At 45.4% G+C, this 22,160-nt stretch overlaps 1 protein-coding gene across 1 annotated transcript in view; it reads right to left on the reverse strand.

Moving 5' to 3' along the window:
• The window catches only part of LOC144693969 (transmembrane protein 145-like), a 56,346-nt gene that overhangs the window by 21,639 nt on the left and 12,547 nt on the right, over positions 1-22,160 (reverse strand). The window contains exons 5-10 of the mRNA XM_078564249.1: positions 16,436-16,537; positions 13,089-13,173; positions 12,939-13,010; positions 12,777-12,845; positions 2,405-2,485; positions 996-1,074 (exon numbers count right to left, since the gene is read on the reverse strand). Coding sequence (XP_078420375.1) covers positions 996-1,074; positions 2,405-2,485; positions 12,777-12,845; positions 12,939-13,010; positions 13,089-13,173; positions 16,436-16,537 — 488 coding nt within the window. The remainder of the gene's footprint in view (positions 1-995; positions 1,075-2,404; positions 2,486-12,776; positions 12,846-12,938; positions 13,011-13,088; positions 13,174-16,435; positions 16,538-22,160) is intronic.

Here is a 22,160-nt window from a genome sequence, read left to right on the forward strand (position 1 = left end):
GCTATCCTATTAATTCAATTCCTTGGTAGCAACAATTAGTTCAATAGCATTAATATATATTACTTCAAATACCTTCTGTGGCAGATGGTCTGAAATCCAGAATTTTTCAGTCATCTATCTAAATGTATAATATTACTGTGAAATCTGTTTTTGTTTCAAAGAAGGACTACAAATTTTGGAATATTTTTCTTTTCAACATCTTTGTGGTTTATTTAATCCAATGTGTATTTATGTTACTATCTCTATTGGAATCTGTGTGTGGGTGAGATGGTATGGAAGGTCTGTGAAACTATCCACCGATGTCAAGAGATGGGGGAGAATTTTCTCCCCGTTAGGGGGGCTGAGTGGGAGCGGGTGCGCAGCTGATCACCGCTTGCGATTGGCTGTGCGCCGCCATTTTGCGTGCAAAAGAGCACAGAAAGAGCATAGTTTGATTTTCAAAACTTTTAATAAAGAAGAAAAAAAATTTAAGACATGTCCCCTCATGTGAATGTGTCACATGAGCTGGGACATGTCAATGAACTTTGATTTAAAAAATTATTTAATTTATAAACCCTTCATGAAACCTCATCCCGCCCGTGGGCGAGGTTTCGTGATAAATGCGAAGGCCACCTGGGCTCTTAGCCTGCCCGCCAACGTTAAGGCTGGATGGGCAGCTCAGTTAATAACTTTAATTAGTTTTTAAATGGCCTTAATAGGCCTTTGACAGTTCGGCCAGCGCGCAGCTGCCTCTGCTGTGCGCCCACCGAACTGAAGATCTGAATGACGTGCGGTGATGTCATCGCACATCATTTTACACGGCCCTCCCTCCGCTCGCCAACCCGAAGATTCTGGCCATGATCTGTGAAACTATCCACTGATGTCAAGAGATGATCCTCATGCTGATAACATAGTCATGTCGCATGGAGTGACAGTTCTATATTCTTAGTACTTTTAAAATATTGACATGAATTTGCCACATCATTTCTGCTAAATTATATTTGAATGATTTCCACCTTGTAATTGTAAATCCATGGCTCATCAGAAGCAGCATTGGAACAAGTAGTAAGTAGCTAATTACAAGCAACAACCTTCCTAAAAAAAGAAATAAATTGTAAAAAAACAAAAATGGGTACATTAGAAACTAACAATTACAGAATTGGCAAAAAATGCACAAAACAAAGTTGTACTGTGCATGATTAGCGGAGTGTCAAGAAGATATAACAATTCTCATAATGTTATTGGAATTTATTGTAAAATAGAGTAATAGTGGGATGTGTCACTGTGTCTCTATGTGTGTGTGTGTGTGTGTAAGACTTAGTTGAATTAATCTGGATTCTTTGATCTAGGAAGAGAGGTTAGGTTTGAAATGTTAATTAGATAAACATGGGGAAGTTTGGAAACATGGGTGTCAAGGAAACATTGGCATTTTGAAATAAACCAGACTAGATTGTTTTCAAAGGAGGGGTGAAATGTGTCACCTAGCCAGGTGAAGTTTAGAACAGTGCGTTTATTTTTCCCAAAGATTACTGGTAAAACTTGGTACTATGAGAGGGTTTTCTTATCAGGGAGATAAAGTCCAAAGACATAGTGAAACAATGGGCATTTGCATTCAAAGAGGAAGATATGTATAAAGAGGAGAAGACTTGTAAGGGAAGGCATCTTTAAGACCTTACAAGTGTGTGAAAAGCCTTCAGCATCTATGCCTCAAGTTGCTATCCTTAAAGGATTGATGTTAAGAAAACTCACTTGGAATTCGACTTGTTCAGGGTATCACGTTTCTTTGCCTGGGTCTTTTAAAATCTATGCGTCTTACTGTTGCCTTAATGAAAGTGTAAGTGGGAGTTAAATTGATTAGGGGATTTAGAAGTTATCATAGTAGTAATTTGTAGATCTCCGTATGTATGTAAAAACATTTCTCTTATTAATAAGTGTTTAATCTAATTTTATAAAAACCTATAAGACTTGGTGGTCTTATTACTGCTGTATTCAAGGCACGCATTTCAAAATTTATACAAATTGAAAATTAGTTGTGACAGTTGTTTCAAGCTTCCCTCTGGTATTTGAGCAACTCAGCATTTACCATGGGCCATGTCATAACAGGAGGAACACTTAGTATGTCTGTAAGATGATCCCTATCTGTTATTTTAACTGAGGTGGTGGCCATTTTAAATAAATCAATTTAAAACAATAAGTTGTCTTACAAATTAGTAGACCAAGTGATGTTATACAAATTCGTACACTAAATATTGCACAATACAATTTTAAGGTAAGCTATCTTGTTATAATTGTAATACTGTGTCAATGAATAGTAATGAAATATCATTGTAATATTTACTGAATAGGTTCTTAATTAATTGACACAGTTGTAATCATATTTTAAACTGAAGTATTCACTTTTTTCCCATCAATGCTACATGCTTACCAATTATTTTCACTGATTCACAACCAACACCATTCAATGCATAAATGCCAAAGTGAATGCATAGAAAGAAATGGCCTAGAACTGGAAAGATATAAAAGATATGAAAAACAAGTTGTACAATTTTTTCCCTTAAAATATACACTTACCATCCACTAAAGTCATTATCGATCAACACCAGCATGCGTGATTTACACAGGGAGATGTTGGTGATAGTGGTAATGTCACATGTGAAGATAGGTTTTTAAAAAATATTTTTGGGAATATAGTGTAAAGAAGGCTGTGGTGTGTGTGTCTTTGGAAATTAAACTGGGGGAAAGTTAGTAAAGACAGCTTGTCTATGGGGACTGAGAGATAAAGGTAAAGGTGCTAGATGTATGCATTTGTAATGAGAGGCTATGATGAGGTTGGAATTACATTGGTTGGGTTTTAAAATTTGCATGAGGTGATCAGTAAGGACTTGACTTTTCAGCTGTTAAATTTCGAAGGGAGTTTAAGGGACTTTTACAACTTACAAAGGTTTCATAAGTAAACAGGGAAGGTGATTAAATTTTATTTGACCCGAAAGTGGAGGCAATAGGAAAACATGAAAGAATTTTATATTTTGGAAAAGTTGAGTTCAGAGAGGTGCTTAGAACAATGAAGTCTAAGATGAAAGGGAAAAATGAAGATATTAAAGGAAAGCTGTTTAGCTGAGTTGTGGTGGCTGTATGGGGGAGATGTCGTGAGACCGGTTCGGTGCTGTGAAAAGTTGTGAGTTTGAAGCAGCCATCCCATTTCAAGCCAGGAAAGTTATTTTCAGAAAGTAGTCAGTTTCTGAACTTTCTTGGGTTTCCACAGCAGAGTGGAAGAGATTGTGAAGTTGTGTGGTATACTTTACTAACAGCAGTTTTTGCCTTGGGTAATATTACTGGATTTTTATGGTTAATAAGCTATAAGGGAGCTGTTGCCATGTAGTTTACTCGTGTGTTCTGACCAAGTTGGGTTTTTTTTGGCCGGGGGGTTGGGGGGTGCGGGGTAGGGGGAGAATGTTTTGAAAGACTGTTTTAACTATGTAATTTTAATCTTGTGCGTTTAAGATTTTTTTCTTCTTGTTAATAAACCTTTTAACTTTAAAATCCTAGAAGTGTTACTGGGATTCAGTGTTTCTGGGATCAGTAGTTTTCCCCTTGTTTTCAAAATACAAAAGCAAAGGTTATGATCAGTACGACAAGTTTCCCTCTGGGATTTGGCTTCCTCAGCAAATAACATCAGCTGCAGTCATTACACAGTAGGTCAGTAACCTAGAGGCCCAGACTAATGCTCTTGGGGGCAATAGGTTCAAATCCCACCATGGCAGCTGATCGAATTTAAATTCAATTAATAAATCTGGAATTTACAGCTAGTTTCAGTAAAGGTGGGCCATCCTTACCTGTTCTGGCCTACATGTGACTCCAGACCCACAGCAATGTGATTGACTCTTAATTGCCCTCTGAAATGGTCCAGCAAGCCATTTAGTTCAAGGGCAATTAGAGATGGGCAACAAATGTTGGCCTTGCCAGTGATGCTCACATCCCATGAAAGAATTTTTTTTTAATTCTCAAATGTGGCTGATAAAAACAGCACCTGTTTTCTCCCCAAGCAAAACATTGATTGATTCACGGCTTGTGGCCTTTACTGGGTGGGCCAGCATTTATTGCCCATGCCTAGTTGCCCCTGAGAGGGTGGTGCTGAGCTGGCTTCTGTATCAGCTGCATGTGGCGCACTCACACTAACAGTACCGCTTTGGGGGCGAGCTCCAGGATCTGTACCTAGGCGCAGTGCTGGAACGCCAAAACACTTCAAAGTCAGGACGCTGAGTGACTTGGAGGGGAACTTCCAAGTGGCAGGGCAGCCATCCATATCCTTCTAGGTAATACTGCTTCCTTGCTTTGGAAGGTCATACAGTGTGAGTGGCAAATGTGATGGAGGCAGCATCTGGGCAAGGGGGTCAGCCCTGGCTGCTGGGAGTGAGTGTATGGCAGCTCCAGGGTCACGAATCAGATGAGCCTTGCAATGTTTCACTCAGGTGGGGGTAGCAGCGCTGCAATGGCAATCCAGGTATAGGGTGGTCTAATCAATGCTCCTCTCTCTTTCAGGAGAAGACCGCACACAATAACGCAGAACAGATACAGACTGGCGGAGGGCAGGCCCTCCTACTCATACCCACCTGATACGAGTAGGAGGCTCTCAAGCTAAAGAGGCGCCATGTGCCCAGGTCTACCGGCAGCGATGAGGTTTGGGTGCCAGTGGAAGGTAAGAGTGCCGTGCACTGAGGTCACAATGCCTATCGTTGCAATCATTCCACTGTTGTCTGTTTATTGAATTCAGCATCCAACATGGGTTTCCCATTGATTTTGGAAGAAGGAGTGCATCCTGGTCCTGGGGCCAGGCATGCACATGAACAGTGTTACGATTTCAACTAATCAAATGTCCTTGTTCTTCCTTTCAACCTCACCAGCGCACGCCCGGACTGAGATGGCAGAGGGCCCGCCACTGACACCTGAGGGCCCTGAACAGATATGCGCCCCAGCATCTCACTCTCTCAGCCAGGCAGGCACCAGCACAGGTATCAGCACCTCGGTGGGGATAAGATCTTCGGCTAGTGTCCTGGGGCACATTGGTGAGGGCATTTCACACTCGCTTGAGGTGCAGGCGGAGACAGAAAGTGCCCATAGCGCTGGCAGTCGGAGGACTGCTGAGGACCAGGAAAATGCTCAGTCGGTGGCTGATGATGTGCCTCTGGAGTCGTCCCTGAGACAGCAGATGCTGGAAGTCCAGCAGGGTGTGCGAGAGGATCTGGCCGAGATACATGAGGCAATGTGTGCCATGGTCTCTGTGAAGGAGACCCTCATGCCGAATGCCACGCTTCCTACATGGAGAGGGTGGTGACTGTAATGGAGAGGCTCCTCCAGGAGAACAATCAAGGCTTCCTGGGGATGCATTCGGACCTGCAAGCTCCCACAGCAGCACTGACCTCAGCTAGTCAGTGTCAGTATGGGAGATGGATTGGGCACCCAGTAACCCAGCAAGGTGCCCATCCATCAATGGTGAGCAGGGAGGTCCAAAGCAACCTCACATTGGCACACGAGCTGCCTGTCATCTCTGTGGGATCCTCTCAGGGCGCTTCAGATGAGGGCAGCAGTTCCTCTGCCCCTCTGCCAGTGACCATGGCATCCGATGAGGCTGCGGCGAGTGGGGAGATGCCAGCCATGCCTCTGGCTGCTCCCTCCCAGGCTGGGCCAGAGGACAACCACCAAGGTCATCAAGGCCAACAGGACAGCAGAGTGAGCAGGCTGTCTCCAATGCCAGTGCCAGCGAGGGGAGCACCGAGAAGTAGCACCCAAAAACATAAGCGTAAAGCACCTTAGGCACACCGCGGACTTATCACTGTTGGTTTTTTGTTGCCCCCTTATTAGTTGCTTCTTAGTCAGTGTGCAGCTTAACACCTCTGAATGAACTTTCGTTTGTTTGGTTGTAAGAAATCATTAAATGTTTTAGTTCTGAACAAGGCTCAGGGTATTTCATTAGTTCTGCAGGTGTAGGGGAGCCCATGATGTTATGAGTGACTTGTTTGTCATTGAGCTTTATTGACAAGGCACACAGTTAATGTTCCTAACCAGACAGATGTTGCTCTCAGGTGTCAAGTATGGAGCCTGCAGCCCTGGCATGTGTTGGAGGTCCATCTGTGGTGGGCTAGCCGAAGGATCGTTGGATCAAAGCCTCCCAGGTGTTCCTGCTTCCCTGGAGGTTGCCCGGGTTAGTGTCTATCCCCTCAACGTTCTCCTGAACATGGTCATCCTCCGACTCACTACTGGGCTCATCGTGTGCAGCCAGAGCATCTGCGTCAACATCTTCTTCCTCCACTGCGTCCTGCCCTTTCCAGCGCCAGATTGTGGAGAGCGCAGCGTGCAACCACTATCAGCGACACATGATCTGAGGGGTATTGGAGTGCACCCCCTGAACGGTCCAGGCATCGGAAGCGCATCTTGAGAAGACCGATGGTTCTCTCCACCACAGCCCTTGTGGAGGCATGGCTCCTATTGTACCGCTGCTCAGCCTCTGTTCTTGGATGGTGGAGAGGCATCATGAGCCACTTTTTGAGGGGATAGCCCTTGTCACCCAGCAGCCATCCATCCAGCCACGCTGGAACACTGAAGAGCCTCGACACCTGGGAGTGTCTCAGGATGGGAGCTGCTGGGTACCTTGCAAAGGCTTGTAGAATCAGCATCCTGTGATCAGACACTATCTGCACGTTCATGGAGTGGAATCCCTTCCTGTTGACGAAAGCACACGGCTCACCTGCTGGTGCCTTGATGGCCACATGTGTGCAGTCGATTGCACCCCAGATGTGGGGGAAGCCAGCAATCACTGCGAAGCCTCTGGCTTGCTCGGCTTGGCTGGCTTCGTCCGAGCGGTAGTGAATGAAAGTCAATGCACGCCTGAACAGAGCGTCAATCACCAGCTTGACACAACTGTGGACAGCTGACTGGGACACTCCGCAAAGATCACCCACCGACCCCTGGAAAGAGCTGGAGGCATAGAAGTTGAGGACAGCCATGACCTTCAATGCCACTGGGATGGGGTGTCCACCCACACAGTTGGAGCTGATCTCAGGGCCGATCATCTGAAAGATGGAGGTCACTATCTCTCGAGAGACGTAGCCTCCTTCGGCGCTGCACCTCAGGCATATTGAGGTAGCTGCATCGCCGCCTGTAAACCCTGACAGCAGGATAGTGGAGTCTTCTGAAGCACCTTGCACTTCCTGTTGGTCCTGCGCCCTTGTGCCTGCGTCTCTCCTCCCAAAGGTGGCTCCCCTGGAGGCTGAATATGGACTCCTGGCCTCCTCCCCCGTCTGGCCCTCCCTCCTCAGCGGAGGTGCCTCCAGTGGAGAGCACAACCCCCACTCTCAGGGTAAGGAAAGACTGCCTGAAACCTGCAAGGCCCCAAGAATTATGTTTACTCCAGAGCCCTGAACTGAAGCCTGTTATTCCTGTAAAAGCAGCTCTGAAGAGATTTGAAGTTCTCCTGTTCACACAGCAAGTAGCAATAAGTTTCTAAAATAAATGACTAACAAATAGCATTCATGAGTCCCCTCACCCCTCGTATCCCACCCGTGGGTTAGGTTTTTAAAAATGTGGCCTACCCGCCTGCCCGTTGCGCCCATGCGATATTCTGAAAATTGCACGGGCTCTGAAAAATCATGATGTATTAATGGCTCAAGGGCCTTAAGTGAACGGTTAATTAATGGCGGGTATCATAGCGCGCCCGCCCACCAAAATATCGCGATGGTGCGCGGTGACGTCGCGACACACGTCCAATGTCATCGTGTGTCATTTTACGCGTTGGCGTGTCGGGCCCGCCCCCGCATGCCAACGTCAAAATTATGCCCTATGGATACCTATTGCACAACATTGAAAGTAATAGTGACCTTCACTATGTGGCAGATGGTTGGTCATTCCTGAAGGCATTTGTATTTCCAAGTGGCACAGCTCAATCACAGGTGATCTGATGAGCTTAATCCTCTCTGCGTAATGATCTTTGCTATGAACATGTAGCTAAGTATGTTGTAACATATTTGTTGCCTTGATGAGTACCTGTGGGAAATGTGCCCCCTTTTCCCCTCCGCAATCCTAAATTTCCCCTCTTCTGGTTCCACAGCAATATATCCACCTATACTCTTGCCCTGTACTATTCATATGTCTTGCTGTTGTGGTGACAATTCAAAAAAAATTATTTCATTAGATTCCAAAACAATGGAAGCAACTTTAGTCTCCTTACTGTCAGGGAACTAAGAGCTCACACTGGATATCATCCTCATGGTTAATTTCTAAAATTTTAAAAACTGTACAATACCCTTTTAAAATGGCTGAAGCTGTGTCTGTCTGTGACCCTGAACAAAAAGAGCTACCATGCCACAGAAACTCGCTCATCGTTATCTCTGAAGAGACACTAACAACACCTTTGGACTGCAGAGACCAAATTCATATACAAAGGCCATCTGCATTCCATAATTCACGCCTGGCCAATGGGAGCCTATTCATCTGCTAGGACAAAGGACCCCGCAACCTTCCCTTTAAGTCTTAGTGGTTGGAACATTTAACCATCTCGGGAACCCAGATGAGGATACATAACCCTTTGTCAAAGACACTGTGAAGAGGTGGGAGCCATGTGACATGAACCTCTAGCTGGTGGAACCAGTTATATTGCCTTGCCTGTACCACAAAGCTGTCTGCCATTTTAACATCTACAAGCAGCAGCACAGAAAGGGACTCTGCCCAGATTGAATACCTGGCCCCATCTACACTGTTTCTACAGGAACTTCTGTTTCATCACGTACAAGACTGATTCATTTCTGCATGTCTATCTCATTATGGAAGTGAACTCTACTGGAAAAGTGATTATACAGCATCAGTTTTCAGTCTGCCGACATCCGTGAAGGAATACCTCATTGAACTTTGATTCTGGACTCTGGACTCACGTGAAACAATAATTCTCTATGGTCTTTGTTCTGTAAATCTTTCTTTTCTCGATCCCTCTTTTACTGTATGAGTGCAAAGGAGGCAAAGTTGCCACCCTCCTCCTGCATTTGAGTGTGTGCAAATAAATTAACCCTTTGAGTTCATCCCATCTTGAGTTTGCTGTGTGATTATTAATAAAAATTGTGTCACACCAAAACTGAGTGGTTGGGAAAAATACCACCGCTTATAAAGGAGGAAGCAAATCAAAATCCAAACACCTTTACAGACGGATGGTCAGAGGAGTCAGAGCTGTTTAAATTAAACCCCCTCCTGTCCGTTACATTACTGATCACTTGCTCTCAGAGGTAGAGAATGGAGTGCCAATTCCTCCCACGGGTTGCTGAATTTGCTTGATTTTCTACTGTGTGGACGAGGGGAGAATAGGATAACTTGCAAAAGCCACCACAGCTCCAGTCTTAAACAGGCAGGAAGTCTCAGGAATATATAGAAATCAGTGACAAGTGATGTAATTGCAATACAAATGCAATTTCATAACTTTATCATATGACCAATACCGCTGGCAGGTGGTGGCAGCAGTGAATGCCACCAATATGATGCACTGCAGCAGCTTGCCAAGACTTCTTCAACAGCACATTCCAAACCCGCTACCTCTACCACATGGAAGTACAAGAGCAGCAGGCACATGGAAAGACTATCACATGCAAGTCCCGTCCAAGTCACACATCACCATGACCTGGAAATATAAGCCATTCCTTCACTGTTGTTGGGTCAATATTATGGGACACTCTTTGGGAGTACCTACACCACACAGGCTGCATCAGTTCAAGAAAGCGACTTATCACCACCTTCTCAAGGATATTTAGGAATGGGCAGTAAAGGCAATGACACGCACATCCCATGAACAAATAAACAAAAACAAAGTTCTGTTCATCTCCATAAACCAAAGACAATTGAAATGGTCACCTCAGAACTTATAACACTATTTAAGGGACCCTCTGTTATTCTTAGGCAAGCTGCATGAGGCTTGCATTTATGTTTATCTTAACAGTTATTTAATGACCTTTTAATAACTGTTGCAGTCCTTTCAAGATCGCTGCAGCCTTTAACACATTCTTGAATCGCAATATTACGATCAGGTGAGGAGGGCTAGAATGGGTCCCCTCTTCTCCACTCCTCATTTTACTGCAGCAGGATGTGCTTGCCAATTCAGTGTGTTTAATTATTTATGTGCTGTAACTGTAAAACACACACACAGATAGGTTTCCCTGTAGGTTTTTAAAAAGAGAACAGTTTTTATTGTACTTAACGTATTCTAATCAAAATAATAAAAATGCTGTAACTTTCACACAGAGAGAGAGAGAGAGAGAGAGAGGGAGAGAGAGAGAGAAAGAGAGAGACACAGACACTCAGGGGTCCTGCTTCTGTTTCACAGCCTGGAGAAAAGCAGTTTCTTAAAGGCAACAGAAGGGTAGTTGGCTTGTCACATGATCCTCTCTCTCCAACTGATTAGTTGCCCCAACATGGTCATGGCTAGTAGATTCCAAGTCCATGGTTTAGATGATTAGCTTACAGCAGGATGAATTCCTTTTCTTAGCCGGAGTTTATTGTTTGTAGTGATTACGTCTAATGCATGACCCCCACCCGGTTGAGTACACAGGTGATTCTCTGGATACTTTGTGAATGGGTTAGGGGATTCACATTCATTCACACGCCTTCAAGGGGAAGATGGTGGAGTGGTGGCATTGTCACTGGACTGGAAATCCAGAGACCCAGGGGAATGCTCCAGAGCAGATGGTGAAATTTGAATTCAATAAAAGTCTGGAATTAAAAGCCTACTCGGCAATGTGGAAAATTGCCCAGGTATGCCCTGTACACAAAAAGCAGGACAAATCCAACCTGGCCAATTACTGCCCCATCAGTCTACTCTTGATCATCAGTAAAATGATGGAGGAGTCATCAACAATGATATCAGGTGGCACTTGCTTAGCAATAACCTGCTCACTGGATGTCCAGTTTGGGTTCCGCCAGGGCCACTCAGCTCCTGACCTCATTACAGCCTTGGTTCAAACATGCACAAAAGAGCTGAACTCCAGACGTGAGGAGAGAGTGACTGCCCTTGACATCAAGGAAACATTTGACTGAGTGTGGCATCAAGGAGCTCTGGCAAAACTGGAGCCAATGGGAATCAGGGGGAAAACTTTCCACTGATTGGAGTCATACCTAGCACAAAGGAAGATGGTTGTGGTTATTGGAGGTCAATCATTTCAGTTCCAGGACATCACTGCAGGGGTGCCTCAATGTTCTAGGCCCAACCATCTTCAGCTGCTTCATCAATGACATTCCGTCTATCATAAGGTCAGAAGTGGAGATGTTCGCTGATGATTGCATAATGATCAGCAACATTCACGACTCCTCAGATACTGAAGCAATCCATGTCCAAATGCAACAAGACTTGGACAATATCCAGGTTTGGGCTGAAAAGTGGCAAGTAACATTCATGCCACACAAGTGCCAGGTAATGATCATCTCCAACAAGAGAGAATCTAATCATCACCCCTTGACATTCAATGGCATCACTATTGCTGAATCCCCCATTAGCAACATCCTAGGGGTTACCACATTGACCAGAAACTGAATTGGACTAGCCATATAAACACTGTGGCTACAAGAGCAGGTCAGAGGCTAGGAATCCTGTGACGAGTAACTCACCTCCTGATTCCCCAAAGCCTGTTCAGCATCTACAAGGCACAAGTCAGGAGTGTGATGGAATATTCTCCACTTGGCTGGATGAGTGCAGCTCCAACAGCACTCAAGAAGCTTGACACCATCCAGGACAAAGCAACTTACTTGATTGGCACCCTTTCCACAAACATTCAATCCCTCCACCAGAAGACGCACAGTGGCAGCAGTGTGAACCATCTACAAGATGTACTGCAGAAACATATCAAAGCTCCTTAGGCAGCACCTTCCAAACGCACGACTGCTACCATTTAGGACAAGGGCAGCAGACACATGGGAGCACCACCACTTGAAAGTTCCCCTCCAAGCCACTCACCATTCTGACTTGGAAATATATCACCGTTCCTTCACTGTTGCTGGGTCAAAATCCTGGAACTCCCTCCCTAACAGCACTGTGGGTGTACCTACACCACAGGGACTGTGGTGGTTCAAGAAGGCAGCTCACCACCACCTTAAGGGCAATTAGGGAAGGGCAATAAATGTTGGCCTAGCCAGTGACGCCCAGATCCCGTAAATGAATAAAGAACAGTGATTTTTTTCTGATGGGGTTTTTTGGACAAGTTGACTCCATTTTAATGGCTTTTAAATTTGTGACATACAGTGATGCAAAATTTCAGCCATCTTAGAAACTGCTCTTTCAAGTAAAAGCCATTTCAGTCTTATAAAACTCAGTCGGTGGTTTTCAGCCAGTAAATACATAAAGTCATTTTTGATATAAAACATGGCGTTATAACACAAAGGATACCACTCCATTAATGTTCAGTGTTTGCACAAATTCAACACTAATAACGAGTGACAAGGACTTAAACAAAAAAAATCAAATATGACTTCTCATTTTTCACTAATGTCCCTCTTTGGAGGAGTTGGTATCTCAGGATAATATTAGACGTGGTTGATTTGTCTGTTAGCACTTGCTACCAATATCACATTACCTTCTAGTCATGTTTATTTTTTACTAAAAATTGTGAAGATAGAAATGTTGGGCTCTTTTTAATATAGGAAAAGGATTAAATGGCTCTGGCAAATATAGAAGCAGTAAATAAATATATTAATCGTTATGATATTGATTGTGTTGTCCACAATCTCATATTTAGGGTGGGAAATCTTTTCTGATATACAGCATGTTACTATCTCACCTTCTGCTCCTATAGAGACCATTAACATCTGATAACTGGAATGCAGCAAGCGTCGTTTCTTCAAATGACCTATATATAAAAAAAGGCTGAAAGCTTCAAAAAGCTTTGTTTAAAATGTTCTCACCATAAAAGTACCTCAACCTTCAACAATATATTACTTACGAGCAAAACAGATGCAAACTCCAAATGTAATTATGAATAACAATACTGATAGTATGTGCACTTCAAGTATGCCTGTAAAAGAAAGGTAACAATTTAGTTTTGTCTGATCATTTCCATAAACAAGCTAAAAAGGAGGCTGAACATCCTTACCAATTTGGTTTGCAGAAAAATGCCTTCTCCACAAATCTTTCCCATTAGACATTGTAATTTTATATTCCAAAGTTATTCCTCCACCCTAATTAAAATACAGAGAGTTATACAAATATATCTCACATAACAAAAAATGGCAAGCAAGGTTGTGTTTGGACACTATTTGTAACATTCGAGTGTACTGCATGGTCATGATAACACATCTGTTCAACATTGACGTGAATATTGCAGAAATAATGACACATCTGCAACTTTTTAGGTATCTTCAGGAAAGAAATGGGGATTATACAAATTTATTGACATGCACAAATGCAAGAAAAAAGCATGCACTTAAACGGAGCCTTACAACACTTCAAACCGCTTCATATATTATTAATTATCTCGATTTATAAGAGACCATCATGAAGGCAGATTCAGCTGCAACTTTACATGCAGCAAGATCTCCTAAAAGCAATGTTTTTGGGTTGATGTAAGGAATATTGGCCAGAACTTGGAAATAGTGCCATGGGGTCTTTAATGTACTCCTGAACTAGCAGGGGTCCACAGTTTTATGTTTTATGCAAAGCATAGCATTTCCACTGATCCACCACCCCTTAATAGTGCGTTAGGAGTACTAGCCTAAATAACGTGCTCAAACTGGAGTGCAGCTTGAACCTGTTACCTTCTGACTCAGCGGCAAGTGTGTTACCAACTGAGCCAGACTGACACTTGAAGAAAAAACATTCACAAGTACCAATATTGATTTTGAAGACCACTAAATAACAGTCAAATGTACACATTGTTCATTACAGAGAAACAAACTCTTTTAAAAAAGAAGTCATTGCTGGAAAAGTAAATCTCCACATCAGGATTTGTATTTAAGTTTTATTCTGACCTTACTCTCATTAACACTTATAGTTTAACCACTATTTAGAACATAATGCATCTTTTCTTCATCAAATTGGAATGCATTTTCCATTAAGCATCTTGATTCCTTTGTTCCCTTAATTGAAAGCAGTGGTTCTCAAACTGGGGTTGGTGGGCTCCTTGGGTTTCTTAGAGACTTTCCACAGGATCAGCGAAATAATGTGAAGGTGACCTGTAGCTGCGATGGCACAGGTCAGGTACACATCAGGCAGCGTGATAGCAATGTTTTAGTGCAGAGAGGCTGATAAACAGAATGAGAATGAAAAAACCCTGCAATAAGCAGCAGCTGCACTTGAGTGAGCAGACGGTTGAAGGTTACATCTGAAATAGTGACACTGTTCTCATCAGGAGCAATCGAGTTTAATCTCACTCCAGGAAGGGCAGGGAGGTGTGTCATCCGGTGAAGTATTCTACAGGCATATTGTCGAGATGTACGGTTGTCTTTCAGCTGAAGGGAAGATAAAAGGTTTTGCAACATCAATCACATCAATGCTCACCATATTGGATAGGCCTGCCAAAGTGACATGCAATTTCCATTAACACCGACACTAATGAAGTTTACATTTAGAAATGTAAATGTACAATAAGTTTTTTGTATTATAATTTCAATGGGGGTGTCCACGGTAACTAATCCATTTGAAAAGGGTTCCTTCAACCAATAAAGTTTGAGAATGGACCATCACAGGAAAAAAGCTTGTCAGTTCAAAATGAAAGCCAGTTTTTTATCCTCTAAGGGCAGCCCTCAGATTTGGAATTTAAGGAGGAAAGTTTTAAGCTGAATTAAAAATATATTTAATTGGGGAGGTTTTAAAAAGGGAGACATGCAGAATTTACAGAACATAAGACTTAGGAGCAGGAGGAGGCCATTCAGCCCTTTGAGCCTCCATTCAATAAGATCATGACAAAATATTTAGTGCATTGTATCACACTGAATAAGCTACCTGTATTGAGGCTAATGTCCACTGATCCACCTGTCATGTAGTCATGGAGTCATGTAGTTGGTACAAATATATTTGTTGTGGGAGACAGGTTAAATGAGAAACACTTTTTTTTATGCCTCGCTCGCAGTACTGGAGTTAATGTGCACAGAGAAACATTCATTCTCTTTCTGAGCACCTTCAAAAGCACAATTCACAAGTACCATATGACCAAGACCAGGAATCAGTCATTGTCAGGCACTCTGCTGATGCCCAGTTGTGGTTGTTAAATGATAGAATAAGAGGAATGCAGCAAATGTCCTGCAGTATCATCGTACTACATCTACTTTTTCTCACATGGAAGGAATCTTGTGACGACTTTAAATACTAGCACAGACTAGATGGGCAGAATGGCCTATTTTGATGCCTTATTCTATGTAATTGTATGTAAAAATATGTTCTTCATTGTGTTGGTTTGGGTGCTCACCTTGAATCTTTGTTTCCTCACTTGTGTTGGAAACCAGCATGTGGGCTCCCACATGGGCATGTTCTCCTCCCCTCCCTGCTTTGCTGTGTTCACTACAACCAGGCTACCTAATATCTCCAAACAGGGCAACTTTGTCCTTTTTTTATTTTCAGTGCTCCTTAGTTTGTATTGTTTATTTCTGTGCTTAAAACAAAATTGGGGATAATGATAATGGTTTTCTTATAGAAAAGCTAGAAATCATTTTCCTCCAAAATTTAGCCACTGCCTGCAACAGTACTGTCTTCATTTGAACCCATTATCTTGAAAGCATTGACAGCTTATGTCTCCCCCGATTTAGATATATTTGTATTATAATCTGCAATGTGCATAAACTGCAAGGGATAATTCTGGAATAAGAATACAGCGAGCATTAGGTTTATTGCAAGCTAGGTGCAAAGGGAGAAGGCCATTTAGTTCATCCCTGTTCAAGAGAGCATTCAATTGTTTCCCAATTTCTCCAGGATTTTTGCCTCCAATTCACTGCCAGCAATTTGTCAGTTTACTCCCAGGCCATTCTGGAACTTGCACAAGAGCACTCCAGATTGTCTCTCTCCTATTATATCTGTTAAGGTAGCATTTTAAACCGTAAGAGATTGCATAAAGTTTGTTAAAATAAGATACCTAAATTACCGATATGCTTTATGCTATAGTTACAGTACCTCAAATCCAGCACCCTTGGGATATTTCCGGATTTCAGGTCGGGCGGTTCGAGCCGTGGGCAGGTCGGGTCAAGTGAGGTCAAGGTCACTTGGAGCGTGGGATAGAGTGGCGCGTGAAGTGGGGCAGCTGGAGCCTCATGGCGCCATTGCAGCGCCTAACCAAATTTGCCCCGATAAGTTTTTTTTTACATTTTACTCACAAAATTGATGCAGGGAAGATTATAAAAATGTCCGGTTTTTGGACACCACCGGTTTTCAGGTAGCCAGATCTGAAGTACTCTACCAGTACAAAAATGGCCTTGTCTGTGACTAGTAAACTGTGTAGAAAACTATTCATACCCTACAATTACTGATTGCGAGGAACCACCATCTTTCCCTTACTGAATGAACGTTGACTATCTTTTGACAATCCGTGTAATTTATTCCATTTGTTTCTACCACCTATTTGGAAAGATAAAGGAGGCTGTAAATTCCATAACTAAAACTGTTAGCTGAGATTACATTTTTTTTGTGGGGGGGGGGTGGGGAGGTGAAGCAGTAAATGAGTATGAACTGTTTATTTAAACTGAGCCATTGAACATTATTTGCGATGCTGTATGATAATGCATTAAACTGACCAAACTGAACCGAAAATGACTAAACTGTGCAAATTTAACCGCTTACGTCAGATGTCCCCAAAATTTACTGTGCACCCCATTCCAGTGCTACCAGCTGCCAACGTGCCCCTGCAGTATAAAGGTTTAATATCTTAATCTGCTCAATATCCCAATATGGTACAAAATGAACAAATTATCACACACATGTACAACTTAAACAATGCCTTAATAGTATTACTCGTCATTATTGTGACGGATGAAGTAGTGTTCACACAATGGGACGAATCTTCTGAGGAGTAGCAATCACTGTCAGACTGCCACGTCGCCAGAATTTACTTGGCATGCACTGGAGCTCCACATTTCTCACCCGGACACCCAAACCAGGCCTCCTGAGAAACGTGGAGTGTACCGGTTCCAGAGTCCTTCCTTTGTAGTGCAGGAACGTCGGGGGAAACCAATCCAAACCCCCTTTTTATGGCACTAGCTATCGTATATCAGTAAGTTAAAATGTCCCAAAGCAACTTTGACAAGTTACGGAGAGAATGCAAGTGTATAAGGTAAGTGAGTGAGGGGGTATGGTGGATTGGGGGTGGAGTCCAGAGTCAGGGGTGTGGGGCTTTAGTTGGTTGGTCAAGGGTGGGATGCAGTCAGAGGGTCAGTAGTATAATTACCCAAGAGTTGGAACTGGTTTAAATCCTTCTAACTTTTCCTGGGTAACTATTCTGCTAAGTGAATCAGAATCCCTAATCTCCGACTATAACTCAGAGGGAGGAATCATCCGTGCCCACTGGCGTCGGGCGTATTCATTGGCGTAAGCGGACAATATGGTGAGAAGGCCAAAAATCAGTTTCAACTCCGTGAAACCAGTTTGTGATCATCTGCTTAGCCCGTCGATGGCGGGCTGTGTTTCCGCCATCGGACGTTGGGAACTTCATTGTAATACATCAGCTTGTCATTAAAAGGGTAGCCCCGCAGGGTTCATCCTACACACACCCCACCCCCCCCTCGCCCCCCTCACTCCCGCTGGATCGTCTACCCACATCACGTATTTCACAACAGAATATAAAAGCCGTACACCTGGCGGGCTGCATTTTGAGAGGAATTCGGAGGGGAGTGCACAGTAACATTGCAGAGCACTCGCAAGGGATGCCTGTTGGATTTTAAGGTTGAGGCGCGTTGTGGGAGTGAAGGGGGGGGGGGGCAAAGGCTGCCCTGCAGTTGAGGCAAAATTGGGGTGGAGGAAGGGGCAAAGGCTGCCCCCAATGGTTGAGCAATTAATGCAACTTTGGGGGAGGGGGAAAAGGCTGCCCTGCGGTTGGAGGTAGTGCGGGGGGAGGGGGGTGGGGGCGGAGGTAGACGAGGGAAGCGGCCACACATCAGGGAAACTTTGTATAAAGTGACCATTCCTCTGCAGCCGAGACAGCTCAGGCACAGCCACATTGATATGATTGGAGTCGATCTCCTAGCGTATCTGCCCACTCAAGCAACGCAGAGGCATCAAAATGCCACCAAGTGCTCCAGAGCTTTCCACCCCTCGGGCACAGACTGCAAACTAATGACCGTTTTAGTGAACTGCAGAAAAGCTGAACGACAGGGCAAGTTGTACAATCTCTTTGCTAAAGCTGGGCCATGGAGCAGTCACTGCTGTTGGCGCTCACAGTCCTTTGCAACGTCATCATCCCGTTTTGGACCAGCCTCCTCCATGGTTTAAACTAACAGTTCAGGCTTGCAGCGTGGGTTAGGAGAATGTCTGCGCCTGAGCTGAAAGCACAGCATGCAGTCCAATGGGCAAAGCTGCCGCCAATCGGTCGGGTGGAGTGGAGCGGAGGTGGGAGGGGTTTCGGGCAACCATACAGCGCACTAATCTCTGGTCATCAATGTGGTGACCAGCACCCTCTGGGATGCATTAAGGGGCCTTCAGACTTAACCAAGACAGGTTCTTAGTACACATATGCTAACCCATGCATCTCTCTGTTTCATCCTGCAGGAGGGGTACATCAGGAGCATGCAGCCTGGTGACCTAGCTGTATGCCTCATGGTGTATAGAGAGCGAAGACGACGGAGAAGAGAATGACTGAGGTGCCTGGCTGCACAGAGGGAGGAGCAGTACCTTCTGGAAGAAGGGGTGGCTGGGGCTTCCGCACACGCTGTTGAAGAGCCACAGAGAGCCATCGCTGGTCGGCAACTAGCTAGACTGCGCATGTCTAGGGAATTGGTTGGTCACATCTGCCAGCTACTGCAGGATTTGGCGCCATGTGAACATGGAGGGTATCCACTGCCAGTGGCCTTGGTGCTCAATTTCTACGCCAGTGGCTCCTTTCAGGGCTCCACAGGCGACCTCTGTGGGATATCACAAGCCTTCACCCACAAATACATCCATGAGGTCACGGGTGCCATCTTTGCAAGGGCACACAGCTTTGTGCATTTCGCTTACAACCTGGAGAGCCAGGATGCAAAAGCGATTGGATTTGCCCAGATCTTGGGTTTCCCCACAGGTGCAGGGTGCCATCAACTGCAATCACGTGGTGCTTAGATCTCCGTTGCAACATGTGATCCACTATGTCAACCACACGGGATTCCATTCGCTGAATGTGCAGCTGGTGTGTGACCACCACAAACACATCCTGCAGGTCTGCACATGGATTCCAGGGAGTGTGCACAACTCCTACATCCTCAGTCGGTCACAGATCACTGACATCTTCTAGAGTCCACAGAGGCTGCAGGGGTGGCTCCTCAGAGACAAGGGATACCCGCAGAGGACGTGACTGATGACATCCATGCCGCAGCCTCAGACTGGAGCACAGCAAAGGTATAATGAGGCTCATGCTGCAACTCGCACGTTGTTGGAACAAACCATCACAATGCTGAAAGTGAGGTTCCGGTGCCTGAACTGGTCTGGTGGAGCCCTGCAATATAGTCCACAGAGGGTGTCACGCATTGTTGTTGCCTGCTGCGCCCTTTACAACCTGGAACTGCAACAGGGAAAGGAGCTGGCTGAGGAGGAGATGGAGAAGATGGAGGTCTCCTCTGATGAGGAGGACACCGACGGTGATGAGGGTGAGGAGATCCTTGAAGGTGACGGTGACAACTCACATAGGCTAGATGAGGCAGGTGCGCTCAGGAGGCCCTCCTAGCTGCTAGATTTGTGGAGGATGATGGTGACGTGCAGTGAGGAGACACCATAAGATCCTCACATTGTATCAATGAACGTTTGACTCCAGTCTGGTTTATGGCAGCACACATACCCTCTGTGATAATGCTCCTGTCATGGAGTCGCAGTGGAGGCCCTAATAGTCATAAGATTGCAGGAGGATGATGACGATATGCAGTGAGGACACTCCATAGATCTTCACATAGCCTCTGAGAATGTCTGGCTCCTGTTTGGCCGAGGACAGCTCATTTGCACTCTGCGATTAGGGTCAAATCATAGAGATGCAGCCATGAAACTTTAAAAGCATCTGATCCTTCGTCCACCTTGAGTACCTGACCCCTTCAGGCGCCTGGTGTCACTGGTCACAGATGCTGAAGAGATAGGGGCCAACCCCACCTTAAAGGTGCTAAGCGCACAGAGAAAGAATGCCAGAACTCTGTGATGCCTGGCCATGACACTCTGACAGCAATGACAAGCACCGTCAATGTGCAGGCATCAGTAATGTGTCCAGGGAATGAAAGGCCGGACCATCACTTTGGTCTGAAGGCTGTACAAAGCACACGGAAGAGGCCATGCACTGAGACACCTGCTTTTATCTTGTGCAGAAAGGTTCCACATCTGAGTGACATGAACACCCTCATCAGAACAAGGAGCCAAAGGCAGGGAGACATTCTTGGAAATTTATTGGCAATAGTGAACATTACGTACAAGTGATTAACACCCGTGCCCAGGCTGTGTAACTACCTCTTCTTAACTTTCCTAACCCTGCCACTACGTCTCGGTGTTCCCGGGACATCCACAGCAGAGGTGGAGGCAGCCTGCTGACTGCTACACCCTGTCTGTGATGACCTTAACAGGCGTTCTCTGGAGGGCTGAGACCTGGTGGGCTCAGGCCTGCTTTCAGGGTCCTGCTGTGCGGCAGTGGCAGCCTCCTCAAGCTGTGAGCTGCTGGAGTCACAGGAAGAGGGGATTCGGATGGGCTGGACACTCCTGGAGTCACCTGGATGGGTGGCCCCAGCACGTGCACCTGCTGATCCTCCTCCCTATGGGTGCTCATGGGTCCCTGGCTGAATCCTTGGGAGAAGGGGTAGCTGGAGTGAAATTGAGCTGCCCAGCACCCTTCCCGCATACGTATTGTTGGAGGCAAACTATGGCATCAGCGATGGAGTTCAGCCCACACAGCAGTGCAGGAGCAACATCCTGGACCAAGGTCTCCATGGTGGCTGCCATTCACCAGTGTTAACCTCGGTGCGTCGGCATGCCGGCACTATCACCTCAGCCTGAAAGTGGCCGGACTCCTCCATCGTGCCTTGCAATCTGAGGAGTACAGTGGACATCCCTTCCTGAGGTTCCCGAGCTTGCCTTTGCAGCTCCAGCGACTGTGGCATGACCAAGTCCAGGGGCTCATCATCTGACCGGACTCAGCAAATTTCTGGCTTCCAGCAGTCCTCCAGTGCTAGACACGTGGGAAGTTGCTGCCGCCGCCTGCTGTGGATCAGACAGTGCGATGTGCTCACCAGATTGTGATTCCGAGGCTATTCTAAAGCTAGGTCTCACCGAGATGTGCATCTGCGCTGGTGGAGGGTGTGGGTGACGCTGTGATGGGACTTCAGGGAGGCTGCCTTCAGATTCCTCTTCAGAGGTTTCTTCGGGGCTTGATTGGAGGCCCTGGGTCATGGACTCCATTAGCTGTTTCCCAGATGTGCCTGCGAAAGCAAGAAAAGATAATTAGTGCATGGCAGTGTCCTGTGAAACAGGACACATCAGTCACAGCATGGTTGTCTGATGGATGTTGCACTGCTGGATCCTCACTTGGTAGAGCAGCGCCGATCTCACCGTCAGCACAAGGTCAGTCCCGGTCATCGCCGGCCAGCTGGATGGCTCTGTTTGCAAAGTCCGTGAGGATCTTGATATCAGGCATTCCTCCACTGGCCTGTGACCTCTCCCTCTTATGGGCCAGCTTGTCATGTATAAATAGAGATGGAGAGAGTGTAAGCAAGATGCCTGCCAGGCCAGATGATAAGTATGCCTGGTCTGTGTGAGTGGCCCCATGGAAGGGATGAGGGCAATGAAGGTGTATGTGTGAGAGTGTGAATGGTGATGTCCCTTCAACCGGCAGTGAGTGAGGGCCCTGTGGATGCGTGCTGGGTTTGTGAGTGTGTGAGCTCAGCGTGATGAGAAAAGCGACTTACCCTGGCGGAACAAAGGAGGTCATTCATCCTCTTGTGGCATTAGGTGGCTGTTCTTTTTTGCAAGGCGTTGGCACTGACCACTGTTGCCACTGCCTCCCAAGCTGGACTAGTGAGTTTGCTGCCCG

The sequence above is a fragment of the Cetorhinus maximus genome, chromosome 19 (genome assembly GCF_964194155.1).
Source record: "Cetorhinus maximus chromosome 19, sCetMax3.hap1.1, whole genome shotgun sequence".
Taxonomy (NCBI): Eukaryota; Metazoa; Chordata; class Chondrichthyes; order Lamniformes; family Cetorhinidae; genus Cetorhinus; species Cetorhinus maximus.